Consider the following 18,972-nt stretch of genomic DNA (forward strand, 5'->3'; position numbering starts at 1 on the left):
CTGAGGATACTACAGCTAATTGCAGTATTTCAACTGCTCTCTAAGATGTGAGGAGCAGGCAGTGCGAGTTTGATACCAAGCTGCAATTTTCTAGATTGTATAACTGAACTATTGACTGCATAAATTACTGAGCCTTTGTAGAGGTTTAATTTTCATCTTGAACCATAATTAAATAACAATTGGATTTTTGAGATAATATGCCTTTAAAAATCCTGAATTTTGTATACAATAATCTTTGTACCACACATAAACTATTGAATGCAATAATATGTTTTGAAATAGAAAACCAATAAAGCTTTCTTTTGCCTTTTCTATGTATAGGAAGTGCAGCGCTGTACAGCTGATATGAACATCACATCAGAACACTCCAACCATCCAGATAACAAGCACAAAAACCGATACATCAACATTGTAGCATGTAAGACTATACTGGATTCTAATATATTCATGCTTAAGTCAATCTTTCAAAAATATTGTCCACAAATCTCTTCACATTGGATGGTTTGGCATACAATATCTATAGAAAGTATAGGATGTTCAGTTAAGATTCTACATAAATTAAAAATATTTCTAAAAATGATTATTGATTCCTCAATAGTAACTGTTATGAAATAGATTAGTGTTAGTCCTATAGTGATTATAGTGTTAGTGAAATAGATGAGTGTTTATTCATTCGTTCATGAGAGCTTGCCCAAAATTAGGTCTCCTTAGCTGATTGTTTGGCAATGCTTCCTCTTGAGCCATTTCCTTAGATTTGTTTTTGATGTCAGTGGTTTGCCATTGCCTTCCACTCTCAAAGCTATGACAAGTAGGTAGTCCCAATTCAACCTCAGCTGGAATGGGGCTTAAACCCACACTTTTGGCATTATTCTAAACCACATACTAGCCAACTGAGCTAACCATTCCCTTCCCTGTTTACAATGTGCTGATTTATTTGTTGAACATGCGTGATAGTTTAAAATTTGAAAAGTAATATTTGAAATATCTATGAAGATCAAGATGATTTATTCTTGTGGACTAATATTTCTCCTTCTCCAGATGATCACAGCAGAGTTAAACTAAGACCAATACCAGGAAAAGATTCAAAGCATAGTGACTACATCAATGCCAATTATGTTGATGTAAGTCATTCTTTTATATTTTATGTTATATTTCTCTCATTTGTCATGGTCATTCAATTCAAAGAATTCCAGAGTTAAATTAGAAACTGAATCAGTTATATATTTGAAAATTGCGTGCAAATGTTGTTCATTTTAAGTTCTAAGTTTAAGTCCAGCTAAGTCAGAGACAATTAAACCAATGAGATGAAGTTTCCAGCCACTTAATGACTTGGGAAATGGCAAGTCAGGTGGGAAAATATGGCGAGTTTGGTAAAAATTGATTCCCAACATGGAGAAAGAAATGTTGAATTTTCCACTGAAGGTTTGAACGACGATATGTGAATTTTACTAGTGAGCAGCAAGAGGCTAATTTGCATGTGTTAACATCTCATTATTATCTATTCTTGCCTCATTTCTATGCTATTTCCTATTCTCCCATGTGGCAAAGAAAGACTAGATAATGATAATTCCTGACATGAAAGTCTGACTGGGTATCGCATAGTTTCACTGGTTGCTTGCTCTCCTGGCTTCTAACTCAGCTAGCAGTCCTCAGTATCTCTGGCACACACCATGGGTAGCAATCAATTAACTCCTCCATCATCCAGCATTAGACACACTACAACCTGACCACATCACTGTGGCACACCTCTGAATCCTTAAAGTCAAAGTCTATTCAATATTGTAGTCTCGATTGCACCAACGTTTTTTGTTGTAATGCTGTTGCCAGGCTGCTTTGCATGCTTGGATAGGAACTCATCTCCTGCATGGAGCAGGGTGCACCTCAGGGTTCTTTGCTGCTTCCATCACACACACACACACCTCTCGCCTATTTGAATGCTCTCAGGATCTCTGCTCTGCCTTGCCTTTTTTACAGGCTCATAGTACCTACATTTTGCCATGCCTTTATGTGCAGATATAAAGCCAGGTAGTTTGTCATGTTTGCCAGTAGTGATCAGTCAAGAGGGTGAACTCACACCATGCAATACCAATGTCACATCTATCACATATACCAGCAGGTTAAATGGCAAACATACTGAATATGCTTCAACCAAAGAGCTATGTCTCAAAGTCTAAGGAGAGTACTGCTCAGGCAAGTCAAGGAGACGGTCATAAGTCGGGATATCCCACCATAGTTAGTGAAAGGTAGTGTTTAGTCTCAGTCCAGACTTAAAGCTGGTCAGTTGGCTGCTTAAGGTGGGCTGGGTCAGGGGTTCATACCATTGCACTCCAGTGAGTGGGCAGTGGTCATTATTCAGTGGTCCTGTGCAGCCAGTCTGCACTGAACTATAAATCAATCAGTGAATTGCACAGAGATTTGGAACTATCCGCTAGGTTGGTCGGGGTGGTGTGTTGACCAAAGGCAGTCCTGTGGATCTGTTCTTTGAATGTTATGTCAGGTTGTCAGAGGCCCCTACTGTCACGAGCAATTTGGAGAAGTCAAATGTGGGGTTTAGAGGCAGCTTCTACTTGATATGGAGGGGACAATAAGTGTGATGGAGAGGTGAGGGAGGAGCTCAACATGAAATGATAGGAGATGATCGTGCATAAGACAACATAGGCTACTGCAGGATAAGGGCATCATCAATGGTCTCCACCTCCCTGGTTGTTAATGGGCCAATGTATCACAGTGGTCGATATGACTCAACTGTAGGCTGTAGGCTCAGGGATAATGTTGAGATAAAGACTTAAATGGAAAAAAGTTGAGGTGGAACATGTGGATACCCAGAACTGATGTTCGACCAGGAAGTGAAAGATTTTTGGGTTTACCTAGATTGACAGGATAAGCCTGCAACTCACTGCGAAATGTGACATGTATTGCCTTCCATCCTTATCCGAAATGAAATGAACAATATAAGTGGAAAATGACTACCATAACACAGGTATTGGGCAGAGTATGTGTTTTTATTCTGTCTGAAGATGTAGTTTTATTTCTCAGTGAAGTGAGGTGGAGGCAATTGCATTGATAATACACTTACATACTACAGGTTAGTAAAAATACTTGTAATCATAGAGAACTGCACATAGTGACCAACTACATGGAATACACATTCTGACCACAAGTCTTGACTGTATCATTCATCATTATAAATTGATCACAGTCATCTCTGTGAAGCAGAGGAAACCACATGCAACCTTCAAAGTATTACCTGCAGGTTTTAATCAACAAAGTCAATCCACAGTTTCATATGGTGCACAAGACCTAGGAGCTGATTCCCTATTGAACAGTATATTTTTGACAATGTACAGTGCTGCCTTTCTCAGATGATAGGGGCAGTTGAAGGGAACAAGGTTTCAGCAATGTACCGTAGTAACATTCTCCTTGTGTGTTTGCATGAAATGGTTTGTACTGCATACATTGGGAAAAGGTCCACTCTGTCAATGGTCCATGTACAAGCATCCCCATGGCTTTCTTTGTTGGACTCCTTCATGTTCTACTGTGTGGAGGACTGTCATACACCATCATTTGTGAGTGATGTGAATGCTGGCTTCTCACATTACTAAGCACCTGTTCGGTTTCTCATCTTCCCCAATCATCACTATTGCTGCAAAGCTGCAAAGGGGCAGAGAAATGAAGGAGGAACAGATTCATCAGAAAGTCCAGAGCCAGCAGCAATCTCCAGTCTCCACATGAAGAAGTCACAACTGAAGTTTCCCTCAGGATACAGAGGAGGTACTGGAGGCCAAGAGACTATTTTCCTCAATGCCATTTCCTCCAGATGAACGAGACACATTTTCACCACAGTCTAATAATGTCCTGGGGCACCATCACAGAACTGTGATATCTTTAAAGCATGGCTTGTGACCTTAAGGGGTTGGTGACTATTCTATTTCAATAGAATTGCCAAGACACAGCTGCATTAATTTTTTTTTCTATGAATGGCTGCTTCTAAGGATCTTCTGGGATCTGTGTGGATCTCTCGATGGTCAACCTACAAATGTATCAAGGTTGAAAAAAAAATCCTGGAGATCATAGTGGGTCAGGTGGATGCTACCTGACCTGCTGTGATCCCCAGCAGCTTTTGTTTTCAGTATAGATTCTAGCCTCTGCAGTAATTTGCTCCTTTTAATGTATCAAAGTTGTTATTGATTCAATTTATGAAAGTCAGATGACTTCACCTTGTTTCCTAATGACAAGGTCAGTGCAATAGGCTTTCATAACATAGCTGGCTTCCCCAAGCAGAGGGCACTATAGACTGTTACATGAGAGTACCATGTGTGATGATACTATGGCTTAAAGAGGTATATTTTGTCCTGTTTTTTTTTCATGAATATAGGTTGAGACAGAAGTACTAAGTGGTCTGCTTCAAGCCAAGTACATAAACAGCTTATGAGGCCTTGGGGTTTTTTTTAAAGTTGGAACAATAGAAGCAGCCTGAATGGATGGGTCACGGTCCCACAAAACCAGGATTTTTAGTTTTAGCTTTCAGTAATTACTAGGGGCTTGAAGCTGGATGTGGAATTTCTTCTTCCTTTCTCTGTTACAGATAGAGGCTGAGGTTCTCCTCCTGCAGCTAGAATTGCATATGAGACAATCAATTTCACTGAAATTACCTTTGCCAAGGGTGTGTTTATGGGATGTTGATTTATTGGAACAGTTGTTGTTTAGTAGTTAAATAATCTATCATTCTGTTAAGTTTTCTGATAGAATTATGATATCCCAATCTTTTATTTGTATTTTAACCATAGCATATGAATAAAGTGTACTTTGCTTCAAGTCTGGTAGTTTGATCAATTGAATTGCATCCAGAACGGAACTCCTGGCACTTGCCTAAATAATAAGAAAAAGTCGGGGACTAGGCTATCTCCTTGACATGTTTTGAGGGGATTTAATTGTGTCAATAACACATCATAATGTGGTTGATGTCATCAGCGAGGTTCTGTACAAGTTGTCTATGATCATCAGTGCCACATCTTAGAATTTTGCACCAGGCTCAGTAGAAGCTATGGTGTCTATATCCTTGACATTTATTATATAGTTGCTTCAATTCAACAACTAGATGCCTTTCAAGGATAGTTGCTGGAAGATATGCGTTAACCTCTGCAACAATAGCTGGTGACTCCATCACGCAAGCCCTGATCGAGGCCAAACGTAATATGTTCTTCCATTCCATGCCCATTACACCACTAGGGTAGTTATGGAGCTGACAGTAGATTTCCTGAAGATCAGATGCTGATGCTTGGGATCAGTCTTTTAGATTAGATTAGACTTACAGTGTGGAAACAGGCCCTTCGGCCCAACAAGACCACACCGACCCGCAACCCACCCGTACCCCTACATTTACCCCTACCTAACACTACGGGCAATTTAGCATGGCCAATTCACCTGACCCGCACATCTTTGGACTGTGGGAGGAAACCGGAGCACCCGGAGGAAACCCACGCAGACACGGGGAGAACGTGCAAACTCCACACAGTCAGTCACCTGAGTCGGGAATTGAACCCGGGTCTCAGGCGCTGTGAGGCAGCAGTGCTAACCACTGTGCCACCGTGCCAGGGGTCCTTGCTGAATGATCCAAGTTGAGTACTATACTGTTCTGTAATATGGGGATTCTATGATTCTTTGATAATTTTTTTCTGCTGTGCTCTTTACAAATGGTGTAGGTAATAATAGCACGTCATGGATGCTAAAGACCTGGTACAGTGGCAGTTGCCTTCTGAGGAGGAAGATGAGCAGAAGAAACATCACCTTCAGAATGATAGAGCAGTGCAATGTCAGGCTCAACAAACCAGACAGGATGTGACTGATACCCAATTCCAATAGATGTGAGCTTGCTGCATGAACTGCAAATTCATTGTTGTTCAAAAGACAAACCATCCCTGAAGCAAATGCAGCTTATCATTTCATCTCCACAGATGCTGCCAAACCTGCTGAGTTTCTGTATCTCTCTCTGTTTTTGTTTCAGAATTTTTCTTTACTTATCTTTGGCTTATCAATAAAAGTTAATGTATTCAGCTGTTTGAAAGCTTACCAATAAATGATGCTCTCACATTGAAAAATGACAGGATATTGCAGTACACTGAATGTTAGGGAAATAGTGGCACTCGCTTCGACAGGGCCCTAAGATGGTATAGCACTAAGAACAGGTTGCTTATGTAGCTTCACTCTTGCAGCTCAGTTACATTGAGGTCAGTTAGACAAATGATGATGTAAAATAGCAATACAATTATGAATTGAGGTTCTGTTTCCAATGAAGTGTCACCTGTGCCATCTGTTTGCCCTCCTGCTACGTGAATTGTAAGGAGTTTTTGTGGCTGGCCGCAATTGACACAGTTGAGCTTTAAGTTGAGTGCCAGTTGCGGAAATCCCAGAAGGTCCATGCAGTGCTAAATACTTCTACCATTGATAAGCACACAATAACATGTGCACAGTATGATAGGAGTGTAATGCATATGTAATGAGGTGACCAGTGTACATTGTGTGAGATAACTGACCAGAGCACACAGAGAGATAACATAAAGTAAAAGTGATTAAGCCATTGTCTTACCAGACCAAAGGGCTGGTCTTTCATTAAAGAGATAACTGGTGGTGTTTTAACCTGAAGTTACTGGATCTCAGGTAAGGAGAGAGGTTGAGAAGTCCTTTATGGGAACTTCAGTCATTGCAGGAATTGAACCCACACTGTTGGTATCACTCTGCATTGCAAACCAGCCACCAGTTAACAGAGCGAACTGACACCCTTCACAGGAAAAATTCATCCTGTTATTTGTCTTCCTCTTTTTCTCACTCATTCTCTTATCCTGTATTTTGTATTATAAGCTGAAGTAAAATTAGTTAGTAAGTGTTCCATACTGTTTTTGGTGGTTGTACAAATGGCATAAAAATGTTCTCATTTTTCACTAATCTCATAATTTTATTCATGGAAGTCATAATGTGAAATTAAAAAAAAACCTTTATCTTTGAATTTGCGTCAATTAGAATGAGTTTTAATCTGATTGTTATCATTGACCTTAGATTGTTTGAAATTAACAATGGGTGACAAGTCGCATGACCTTACGCACAAAAATAAAATGAAAAGTATATATTTTATAAAAGCATTATGTTCTTACAGATGAAGGATTTGAAGTTAGAAAAAATTCTGGCATTTATATGGATGCGGACCATGACACCTGAATCATTGAATCTTCAATAATATAGGAAAACAGCACGAATAGTTAAATGTTGGCTCAGAATTAGCTGGGAGAATAACAACAAGTTTAAAACCACCAGCATTTCAAAGCCTTCATACCTCTAAAGAGAGTACAATGAATTTTAGATTCGGTCTTTAAGATTTGGGCTGAATTTGACATTCTTCAATATTGTTTTTGTCCCTGAACAGGGTTATAACAAGTCAAAAGCCTATATAGCTACACAGGGACCTCTTAAGCCTACATTTGAAGATTTTTGGCGAATGATCTGGGAACAGAACACAGGAATCATTGTTATGATTACAAATTTAGTGGAAAAAGGACGAGTAAGTAAGCTTTTTAATTTGTAGTTTTTTCTGATTCAAATTTCAAATGATCATATTATTTATTTATTTATCATATGACTGTTCTTAGAATAATTCATACTTGGAGAAGGAAAATGTCAAAGTCAGTTCAGTAATGAGTGTCTCAAGATTCTCGTCTTCCTCACCATTTATGTAGAACCTTACATAATTGCAGGAAGTCCCCAAGAACATAATAGATAATAAAGTACTTAGGAAGTGTACCCACTTGTGTAATGTGGGAAATAGTAGCTGAGTTGCAATAGTGAGCTCCCACAAACAACGATGTGATAATGTCCCAATAATAAGTTTTTGTGGTTGAAAGAGAAGCATTGGCCAGGACACCAAGAATCCATCCTCTACTCTTCTTCAGATTATTACTGTGGGATCTTTTGCATCCAACTGAGGGGAAAGACAGTCACACAGCTTTTCACTTCATGTGAAGGTAGTGCATCTGACAGTGCAACACTAAATACTGCACTATATTTAGAGACAAGTGTGTTACCAGCAGGGCTGACACAGGTTACATTGTCATTTTGACATTCTGTTGTGGCATTTTCTGAGTGGAATTAAGTATCCCTGTTTTATGTATTTCAGCGAAAATGTGATCAATACTGGCCAAGTGAGAACAATGAAGAGTATGGCAACATAATTGTCACCTTGAAGAGCACAAAAGTACGGGCATGGTGCACTGTACGCCACTTCACCATTAGGAACACGAAAGTTAAAAAGGTATAAACATAAATGTGCTTTTTTATATTTCTTAAGCAGAGACTAGGAATCCAATGCTTGCACAATTCAAAATAAAAATGAAGTAAGAACTAGTATTTCTATTGTATGTATTAAAATGCATCATAGTTATCAGTGCCTGTTTAAAACAAAAACAAATTGCAGGTAAAACTCAGCAGGTCTGGCAGACCTGTGGAGTGAAAGCAGAGTTGCCACACCTGATTTTTACAGCAATTTCTATTTTTGATTTCCAGCATCTGCAGTTCTTTAGCTTTTTTATTTAATTTCTGTTTGAAATTTGGTCTAACTTGTAACACAGGGGAATGCAGTAGCAAATTTGTATGCATCAAGGTCCCAAATGCAGTAATGAGGGAACAATGGCCCAGGTTTTCCAATGGCTTGACTGTCATTATTCCAGCATGGTTGGGAAGAATCCCAATCACTGAACAATCTGAAGAAATTGAATATAAATTGAATTTTCTGCTGGGCAATTACTCTATGGTTCCAATCCTCCAACGGTCTCCATTTAAATTGGAGAGTTTGGAGGCTTCTGAAGAATTAACTTAATAATTACTCAGAAAAGGTTTGATTATTAAACAAACAGTTAAATTCCTGAGTAACTATTCAACTGATGCCATACTTGCTTCAAACAGCCCCAATTAGCCCACCCCAGACCACTCACACTATCTAGATCCCAATCTGAGAACCATTTCTCCTCCCCCGCCACTGGACATAGTCCCCTGCCATTCCCTTGGTCTGCCCCAGTCTGACCTTCAACCCCAACTCCCTCAGCATCAGACCTGACTCCTATCCCTTGTCACCTGATCTAGCCGCTTTTTCCTTGCCACTGGACACACATTACTCCCCTCCTCCTACTCTTCACTTGACTTCACTACTCTATTGATGTGCCTGACCCAATTCCTCCCCTAAAGCCACCTCTCCATGACCTCCTGTCACTGGTCATGCTTCCCCTCTTCCACCACCATCAGACAATGCTGTTCCCTTCTCCTGGCCCAGAGCAAACACCCCCTCCACCCCCCAGCCCACTAGACTGGAATTAATCCCCCCCTCTAATCCATCCCACAGGCCCCTTCCCACCCCCAATACAAGACTGCATCATTTACCTGACACCGTATCCCCTTACAACTTGGCATCTTACCCATCTGGCACCATGCCCAGTTAGCACTCTGCCGACCTGGCACCACGTATCTTATCCCAGTAGCACCACCCAGCAGACTAGCCCCACCCAGCTGACACTCTACCCAACTGGCAACCTATGCCCTTAACCAACTGGCACATTATCTCCCAGCACCCTAACATCATACTTGCTTATGGACTTGTAGGTTGAGAGCAGCTGTCAAAGTGGGTGTCAGGACCTTTTAATTAGAATAAAGCAGCTGTGAAAAGGGGCATGGTTTGCCTTCCCCAACAGTTCTGCGCTATGAATGGATGTACAGTTTTGCATTTCTGTGGGAACCCTGATCTCAATCTCCTCAGACATGTGGAACTCCCTATTTTGCTAGAAAGGATCAGAGTGGTGATATGTGTGAGTTTGACAATCTTTGGATAGTATAGCGCAATATTCTTACTGATATGATAAAGGAATAAACATTTGGCGGGACATCAGCAGAACTCACTTCTTGATCACAGAATCTTTTACATGCACTTCAACATGTAGGTGAGGACTTAGTTTAATGTCTTTCTAGGAGATTGCACATCACTAATTTTGGAATATTTTTAGAGGACTGATCACAGATTAGTTGCTTGTCTCCTCTGCCCACCTCTTCCACACCCAGATAGAGAATACTGTGATCTGGGAAGATCTGCATAAGGGAGATTACAAAATTCAGTCAAAGAGTATTAAATTTTGTCTGCTAACAGAATTCCAACATGAGAGTAAATTAAAATAAAAATATCATTGAATTTATTATTACTCAATTTTTGACAAATAAATGAATTTTCTACGTGATCACTTTTTCGTGATACGAAGGTGCAAGCCTTTGAAAGTAGAAGTAAGCATCCATTAATTCTGTTCTGATTCTATTGCATTTATTATATTTTGATGGAATTATTCCAAAATTTCTGTTCTTCATTTTCAACGCTGTCGTTACATCTTGCAATTGCAGAAATATTACATATGGTGTAGCAGAGATGCTCCATGACTCATTGACTCAGCTTTAGGTTACCAATCATTCTCCAAATAAAATTTCACACAGTCACTAAAGCTGATTAACTGCGGTTATAGGGACAAAAAGGAAACCCCAAGGGACGTCAAAACGAGCGAATGGTTATACAATATCACTATACACAGTGGCCTGACATGGGGGTACCAGAATATGCTCTTCCTGTACTCACCTTCGTGAGAAAGTCATCTGCAGCTCAGATACCAGACATGGGACCAGTAGTGGTACATTGCAGGTATGTGTAAATATTAATTTCTCCTTAAAGATTTGAGGGATGTCTACATAGACATGACTCAACATCTAATTCAACTTATTGCATTAAGTTAATTTTCATGTTACAGAATTATCTTAGCGAGGTTGCAACAATGACATGCAGACATTTCTGCACACTTATCATGCAATCCAGGCACCTTTGAATGAAATTATACAAGGGATTGTAGAATTAACATCTGTGTGAGTTATGCCTGTAACAATTTACCTTTGAGTTTCCATAATGTTTTAGGCTGAGCTCAAACATCAGTTCAGTTGAAGCAGTGATTCTCACAAAAGTGGCTATGCCCACTGGTTGGCTTGGCAAGTTTCCACCAATTGTATCTGATCAGGGTGTGCATCATATTGTGTCCAAGAATTGTGGGAGCCTAATGGCACTCACCGTTGTGATATTGTCTAATCAACCTGTTCAGAGATGTTATTACACACCTCTGGAGCAGATAGGGCTTGAACCTAAACCTGTATAAATCGAACCATTGCACCATAAGAGCCGTCAAAAGCAATTAGATTTGAGTATTTCTAATCGTCTTGTTCTGAAGCACTTCTTGAGCATGTGGCACTTCAAGCTGGACCTGCTAGCGTCAAGGTCGAGATGTTCCCACTGTACTACAAAAGACCCTAAATGCAACAACCTGCTCAAGATATTTTTTAATTCATCTGCTCAAGTGTGTTAAGACACACTTCTCTGGGTAAGTAGAACATTAGTGAGGTATCCTGGCTCAGAGGTAGAGACACTGCCACTGCACCACAACAGCCCTACACCCATGGTTTTGGATATTTCCTATCAACTTAGTCAAAAATGTTATGACACACCTCTGGAGCAGTTGGGACTTTACCCTCAGCCTCCTAGTCCCGAGGTAGAATCACTGCCACTGTGTCACAAGAGGTCCCCCAACCTTGGTTGTTTTAATGCACCATTGATAACATACAGCTACAGTGATCAGCAATCATTTAAAACCTCAATCAGGCCATTTTGTCAAACTAATGCTGCAAATAATTTAGATCGCTTAAACCTCACTTTAAATTTGTTAAACTTCACTCAGTTGGCCTTCCCTCAGTTAATAGGACTGTGTTTTACAGGAAATTGAAACCACTCAATGGTCTGTTTCATCGATTGCAGCAGTTGCTTGAATAAAGTTTCAGTATAATGTTAATTTAATTCTGTAATCATGAGACGTCATTGTAATTGATTAGTGACTAGAACAATCAAAAGTGTCACTTAGTGCACAAATTGATGGGAGATTTTACATCTAGCCACAATGCAAATGACTTTGAGTGGACATTTTGCCTCAGCAAGATCAGTTCAGTCTCTAGTGCAATTCAGGTGTATTTTCCCAATTGCTCTACTAGCAATTCCATTGTGTATAATAAAGACAACACAAAAGAAAGTAGAAGGGGGTAGTGCAGATGGTTGCTGAACATACTGAGCCACTGAATAATGATTGGTTTAGTTTTCCCTTTTTCTGAGTGGCTGATTTTGTTGACCTAATTTTGTGGAAGTAAGAACTTAACATAAATGGGATGGTGGGATAGGTAAAGTCCAGGAGTACTGGAGGCCCGGTTATCACTTGGGGATTCTCCCTTGTTACACAAGACTAGCTCAAAAGTAATATTGATGTCCATTCACAAGACTCTTTTCCCTAGGATGAAGGAGTCCAGAACTAGAGGGCATAGGTTTAGGGTGAGAGGGGAAAGATATAAAAGAAACCTAAGGGGCAATTTTTTCACACAGAGGGTGATACGTGTATGGAATGAGCTGCCAGAGGATGTGGTGGAGGCTGGTACAATTGTAACATTTAAAAGGCATTTGGTTGGGTTTATGAATGGGAAGGGTTTGGAGGGATATGGGCCAGGTGCTGGCAGGTGGGACTAGATTGGGGTGGGACTAGATTGGGTTGGGATATCTGGTTGGCATGGATGAGTTGGACTGAAGGGTCTGTTTCCGTGTTGAACATCTCAATGACTCTATGACTGGAATGTCATACAGAAAATGGAAGAGGAGAGGGAAAGGTGAAGCACAACATATCATAAAATAAATAACCATTAAGTAATTTGGCCACATAGCTATGTGAGAGTTCATCAATTTGGACTAAATATAATACTCCCAAAGCCAAGATAGCTTTTTTTGTCAATAATTATACTTTCATAACAAATTAAATATTTTGTATTGAATCACTTTTTAATAAATAAAGTGAACAGTCATTATTTAATGAAGTGTTTCCATAGAAATAACAAAAAATCTCTTCAAGCATGCATTGTAATTTAATCAACATAATATCATTTGATCTTGTTGATAGATTTTGTTTTTAAATGGTTCTTCCTGCACTTGTTATCATACCCTTGTTCTCTTTATTCCGTATCTAGTGCTGGTGTTGGCAGAACTGGAACATACATTGTGCTTGATAGCATGTTGAAACAAATAAAAGATAAGAACACAGTTAATGTCCTTGGCTTTCTCAAACACATCAGGACTCAGAGGAACTACCTTGTCCAGACAGAGGTAAATACCAATTATACATAGCATGGAATGTATGACAATACCAAGCTAAAATTGGGCAGAGTTACCAAGGTAACATTTGACACAGTTTACAGTAGTGGTTTGCACCTCCAGGGCCTGTTCAGAAAATGGATCTCATACTTAGATTCAAAGCTTGACATTTGACTGATATTTTTAGCAGAATTCTAAATTCTCTTGTGTGGGTTGTTAGAGAAATTATTTATATTTGACTTATGAAGCATATTGTTAAGAATACTGGTGCTTCGCTAGTTTCACAAACCTAATTCACAAACTCAGAATAGGTGGAACACTTTCGTTATTTATACAGCAGTGATAAAAATAAATCATTCTCCTATAGTCCTGGCTCCTGTGTTTCTGTCACAGTGCATATGGGATTAAAGCTAGGATGAGCTGGAGAAAGTGGGACAACCATACATTTGAGCCAAAATATAGATGTAATCCCCCTTTATGCTTCTGTAAGTTATCCTGAAACATTTTTCCATGAGGAAGACATCATATCAATGCAAGATATTGTGCTGGCTTTATGAAGTATCCTAAAAGGAGACCAAGCTATTAAACTTGAATTCAAGCCCCTTGAGGATTATATTAGCAAATTTGGTTGCCATCTCTTTTGACTTGAAGAAATAAACTTTGATTGTCCTTAATTTCTCAGTTCATCAAGTTTCAATTCAGATGGCTATCTGAAGCTATCCAAATGACTTTGTGGACTAACTGTCACATGTAGGTTATGATTTATCAACCTTACGTCTTGTCATTCACACTGCATTTTAGTGGTCAGTTAGTTCAGGTGGCTGGATTGCTGGTTTGCACTGCAAAGAGACACCAACAACATAGGTTCAATTCCCATGTCGACAAAGGTTACCATAAAGGACTCAAGGAGAGTCACCCTCCCACTCACCTGAGGTTGGGTGTCTATGATAAGAGAGCAGGTCTGGCAAAACTGTGACGACTTTATCTTCACATGTTACAATTCCCGGAATTGCTTATAACTTTCAGTCTCCATGACAAATCCTTGATGGTTGTACTTTAAAGTTGTCTTGCATCTGTAAGAAAATCTAATAGATGCAACACTTTTTCCCATTGGCTGATAGATTCTTTGGGATTGCTAGATTATTAGTCGGTTCTATATTGACCAGGGTGCTGGATGACATTAAACTTAACGTGTTATTTTTCTGTCGTAGTGATATGTCCCTTCAAGACAACAATTCTAATTATGTTAAGTAAATCTTGAGCAAAGTCTGTTCATATTTTAATTGCTGCATGGACCTGGAAGTTTAGAGACAGGAACGTGCCTGTAAGTTCCAGTGTGGAGGTTAAAAGTAGCTAGGCAATAAGCAACAGATTATTGAGACACTTTTGCATCGGTAAACAAGTCTGACATTAGCAGTAGCATTTGCATGCACAAAACCCCTTTGTGTAAATGATCTCCTATAATGTCGCTCAAGGTGAGTTGACAGTTGTCCTGCTGGAGTGTGGTGAGGAAAACTCATTAACAGAAAGAACTTTGAGAAATTAAAATAAGTATTTACCGTTGGTTGATGAAAACTGAATAGAATTTTGAATAGAATTAGAAGTTTATGTGCATTGTACATGTTTTAGGGTCCAAATAAAAGGCATAAAACTAACCAGTTTAGCTGCAGAATGGCCTGCCCACATTTGCAAAAGTATTGATCTTGCCACAACATTTCTAGACAGTTGAGAATTCCTGAATATGTAAAGAAAGTGCCTCATATGTTGAGGCCTGCTTTTGGAACTGTGTCTGCAATGAGTAATGTGGATGGTGGAGTTTACCCAACTCAGCAATATATAGGAGCTAACAATCAAATGAAAGTGTGGAAAGATGTTTTAAAAAGTACAAGAGTTGCTACAGCCCTCCCCTTCCTCACCCAGCTCCAAGACTCCTTTAGGGGCTTACTTGAAAGTTACTACCAATTGAAGCAGACAACCTTAATTTGAGGTCTTCACATGGAAACCTATCTGTGGGGGAATAAACAACTTTGTCAGCATGTGCCAGCTTTACTAATAGGAGCTAGGAACCAAATTAAAGAGGAAAAATTGAACCAGATTAGTTTCTGCCCATGATTTTATTTATTAACAACTGCAGGTAAATAATAATGAAAAACAAGAGGAAAGTATGGCAGATAGAGCCATGAAGTCATACAACTCGGAAATAGATCCTTTGGTCCAATCAGTCCATGCGAACATAATCCCAAACTAAACTAGTGCCACTGGCCTTCTCCTGGCCCATATCCCTTCAAACCTTTTCTAGTCATGTATTTATCCAAATATCTTTTAAATGTTGTAATCATGCCACAACCAGTACTTCCTCAGGAAGTTCATTCCACATGTGAACCACCATCTATGTAAAATAATTGCCCCTCATGTCTTTCTTACATTCTCTCCTTTCAGCTTAAAAATGTGTCCCCTAGTCTTGAAATCCCCCATCGTAGGGAAAAGATAGCTATCATTAACACTATTCATACCTCTCATGATTTTATTAACTTCCATAAGGTCACCTCTCAACCTCCTACTCTTCAGTGATAGAAGTCCCAGCTTATTCAGCCTTTCCTTATCACTAATGCCTTCTATACCTGGTAACATCCTCATAAATGTCTTCTGAACCTGCTCCAGCTTAATAATATCCTTCCTATAACTGGGCAACTAGAAATGGACACAGTATTCCAGAAGAGGCCTCACTAATGTTCTGTACAATCTCAATGTGACTTCCAAACTCCTATGCTGAAAGGACCAAACAATGAAGGCAAGCATGCCAAACACCTTTTTAACCACCCTGTCCATATGTGACACAAACTCTGAAGGATTATGTACCTGAACCCTTAGGTCTCTGTTCTACAACACTATCCAAGGCCCTACCATTGAAAATCTAAAGTGAAATCAGAAAATGCTGAGAATATTCAGTAGGCTGGATAGCATTTGTGGAGAGAAAAACAGAATTAATGTCAACAACTTTTTTATCACAATTCCAAAAGATAAATAATGACAGTTGATCCACTCATGTATTAAATTGTGCATGCATGACAATAAGAGCACAAATAAACAGTCTGAATTTTTTTTGTTCTGTCCTGCCTTTAAGGAACAGTATATTTTCATCCATGAAGCCTTACGGGAAGCAATACACGGGAAGGAGACAGAAGTACCTGCCACTCAGCTACATAGTTACGTCAACAACATTTTAATTCCAGGAATATCTGGGAAGATGAGGCTAGAGAAACAGTTTAAGGTTGGTTACTGGACCTGGATTCACTGTTCCATTCTATGCTTTGTGATAGTACGCTAATCATTATTTTCATCAGCTCACACTTTATTTCAGAACAGGCATTTTATTAAAAGTTTTGCATAGTTTAGGGTGGCAAAATAAACTTTTGATAGTCCCAATGCTGTTGACAATATTTTTACAAAGCTACTTAGAGGATACTCTTATTAGAAAGTTTCTAGACTAGCTTCTTTTGACTGTATATGTAGAATATCTTCTTTAATCGGAAGTTCTTGGTCTTCAAAGACACTTTACACATTCACGTGACTAAATTGAATTACTTTATTTTCAAGACTGGTACCATTCTGGTGCAATATGTTGGTATCTGCTGCTGATAGTAAATGCTTACAGTGAGCTCAAAAATGATGTATAGGATTATTTGGAATTCCTCTGTATAGGCTAATGGTGACAGCATTTACTCTTTTTCTGTTTTAAAGTGAACAATAACTATAGTATATTGTTGATTTTGAGTCCATCTCTTTTCAAACCAAACTATATGTGCAGACTCTAAAGTGGATTGATGGTAGAATTTCCAAGTTACTGATCCACAATTAGAAGATTTTGTATTTGTTGCATTTTGTGGTGTGTTTAGTTCCTTGCTATAGTTCTGACCTTACTTTATATAATCATTATGTTGAGATCAATCTGAAATTCATTCAGCTTTCTGAGTCGTGACTGCATTAAGAACAGGTTCAATTTTGCATCTTGACAGTGGCTCGGGTGTTTCTTGAGATTCATTATTTATAGATTTACTCCATTAAAACAAAACATAGCTCTGCTTACATTCTGAATTTAGAAATTAAAATGTAAAAACCAGTCTTGCCTCTTGACCCAGGGGAGCAATAAGGCTACATTGTACATCATTCAGTCTTGAGTTGCTTGACCAATAGTGAAAAATCTGTACTGTTTCCACTTAGTGTCCTCTTTAGAAGCAATGTGTGTAGACATTTCAGCCATCGCATTTGATGCTCATTATTCATAAAACTAACAAGGATCCACAGTACCTTGTCATGTTCTTGCATAACTAAGCTAACAGTTCATTTTTACTGGATTATGTTCTGCAGTATGTCCAAACAACATGCAGTTCAATGTTACAGTACTGTGCACTCATGCTAATGAGGCAGAAACATGCAATGGATTCCTCAGAGTCTATCCAAAAGGATTAAGCTTGCAGCTACAGGAATTGTAGACCAAGTGTCAGATGCAAAAATTGTGAGATGTGACATTCCCAGCCTCCCACCCAATTTCTTCTTCAGTTTCTTGGGATGCACTTGAATGGAGAGTTATAAATACTGTGATTGCTGGAAATCTGAAACAAACAACAAAAATCTGGAGAAATTCATCATGTCTGGCAGCATTGGTGGATAGAGAAACAGTTAACATTCTGAGTCCAACATAGTTCTTCTTCAGAATGGAAAGGTTTCAGAATTTTTTTTATACGCTTTTGACATAGGCAGAAGACCAGTGCTAAAGTCAGTGGGGTTGTTAGTGATGGAAAATATAAAAAGAGATTTAAAATGGGTTTAAATTAATGTCCAAAAGGGAGAGAATGGATCCTCTGTACAGAGCAAAATTAACAAGAGATGGTTGTTGGGTTGGAGGTGGAGGGGGAAATGGGGAGAGAATGTTCACAAATGGAAAACAGGCATAATTCTGTCAGTTTATGAAGTTTTTGAAGACAAGATTAAGAGCTCGAGGCTAAATGGAAAATGGAGAGTTGCTTAGAAAAACCTAATACTGAGGCTTGCTCCAGGCTCCTCTGCACATTTCTGGATCAGCAGGGATTTTGCAACCACTTGAAGAAAATCAAATAGAGACAGTTTTTAGGCTGCCAATCTGCTAGTCAACAAGTTCAGAATTGTGGATTTTTTTTCCCCCTACAACCCCACTATTTTATTGAGAGGTTTCAAGAGTTTCACTATTTGCACAGTTGGTAACCACAATTATGTCTCAGAATATCCAATTAGTTATCAGTAGTAGTGCACAAATTCTGTTTTTATTAATAATGTGCAGAGAAAGGTTCCTGATGTACTGTTCAATTAGAATAGCGATATCACAAAAATATCCTCTTATGTACATTATTCATTCGGGCTAACTGAACCCCTCGATTGTGCTAATGTTTCTAGAACAAAAGAATGTGAGAAATAGAAGCATCAGTAAGCCATTCAGTTCCTCAAGCCTGCTCTGCCATCCAACAAGAGCATGATCAACCTAACCCATGCCTCAACTCCTCTTTCGTGTCATCTCAGCATAGCCGTTAATTCACATACTCATCAAAAATCTATTGACTTCCTTTCAATACTTTGTGTTATAACTTCCACAAGTCTCTTAGGCAGAAATACTTTAACTTTAATTGGAAAACCTCGAGTCCTGAATGATAAATGGGAAGTGAGTCTAAGTAAGCAACACTTCATTCCAATTGTACTGGACA

At 39.0% G+C, this 18,972-nt stretch overlaps 1 protein-coding gene across 3 annotated transcripts in view; it reads left to right on the forward strand.

Annotated features, from left to right (window-relative positions):
- The window catches only part of LOC132822357 (receptor-type tyrosine-protein phosphatase gamma-like), a 695,764-nt gene that overhangs the window by 643,483 nt on the left and 33,309 nt on the right, over nucleotides 1–18,972 (forward strand). For all 3 annotated transcript variants that reach the window (XM_060835658.1, XM_060835659.1, XM_060835660.1), the window contains 7 exons: nucleotides 322–418; nucleotides 1,039–1,121; nucleotides 7,418–7,552; nucleotides 8,165–8,299; nucleotides 10,542–10,714; nucleotides 13,114–13,249; nucleotides 16,362–16,508. In XM_060835658.1, the coding sequence (XP_060691641.1) occupies nucleotides 322–418; nucleotides 1,039–1,121; nucleotides 7,418–7,552; nucleotides 8,165–8,299; nucleotides 10,542–10,714; nucleotides 13,114–13,249; nucleotides 16,362–16,508 (906 nt within the window). The remainder of the gene's footprint in view (nucleotides 1–321; nucleotides 419–1,038; nucleotides 1,122–7,417; nucleotides 7,553–8,164; nucleotides 8,300–10,541; nucleotides 10,715–13,113; nucleotides 13,250–16,361; nucleotides 16,509–18,972) is intronic.

Source organism: Hemiscyllium ocellatum, chromosome 14 (genome assembly GCF_020745735.1).
Source record: "Hemiscyllium ocellatum isolate sHemOce1 chromosome 14, sHemOce1.pat.X.cur, whole genome shotgun sequence".
Taxonomy (NCBI): domain Eukaryota; kingdom Metazoa; phylum Chordata; class Chondrichthyes; order Orectolobiformes; family Hemiscylliidae; genus Hemiscyllium; species Hemiscyllium ocellatum.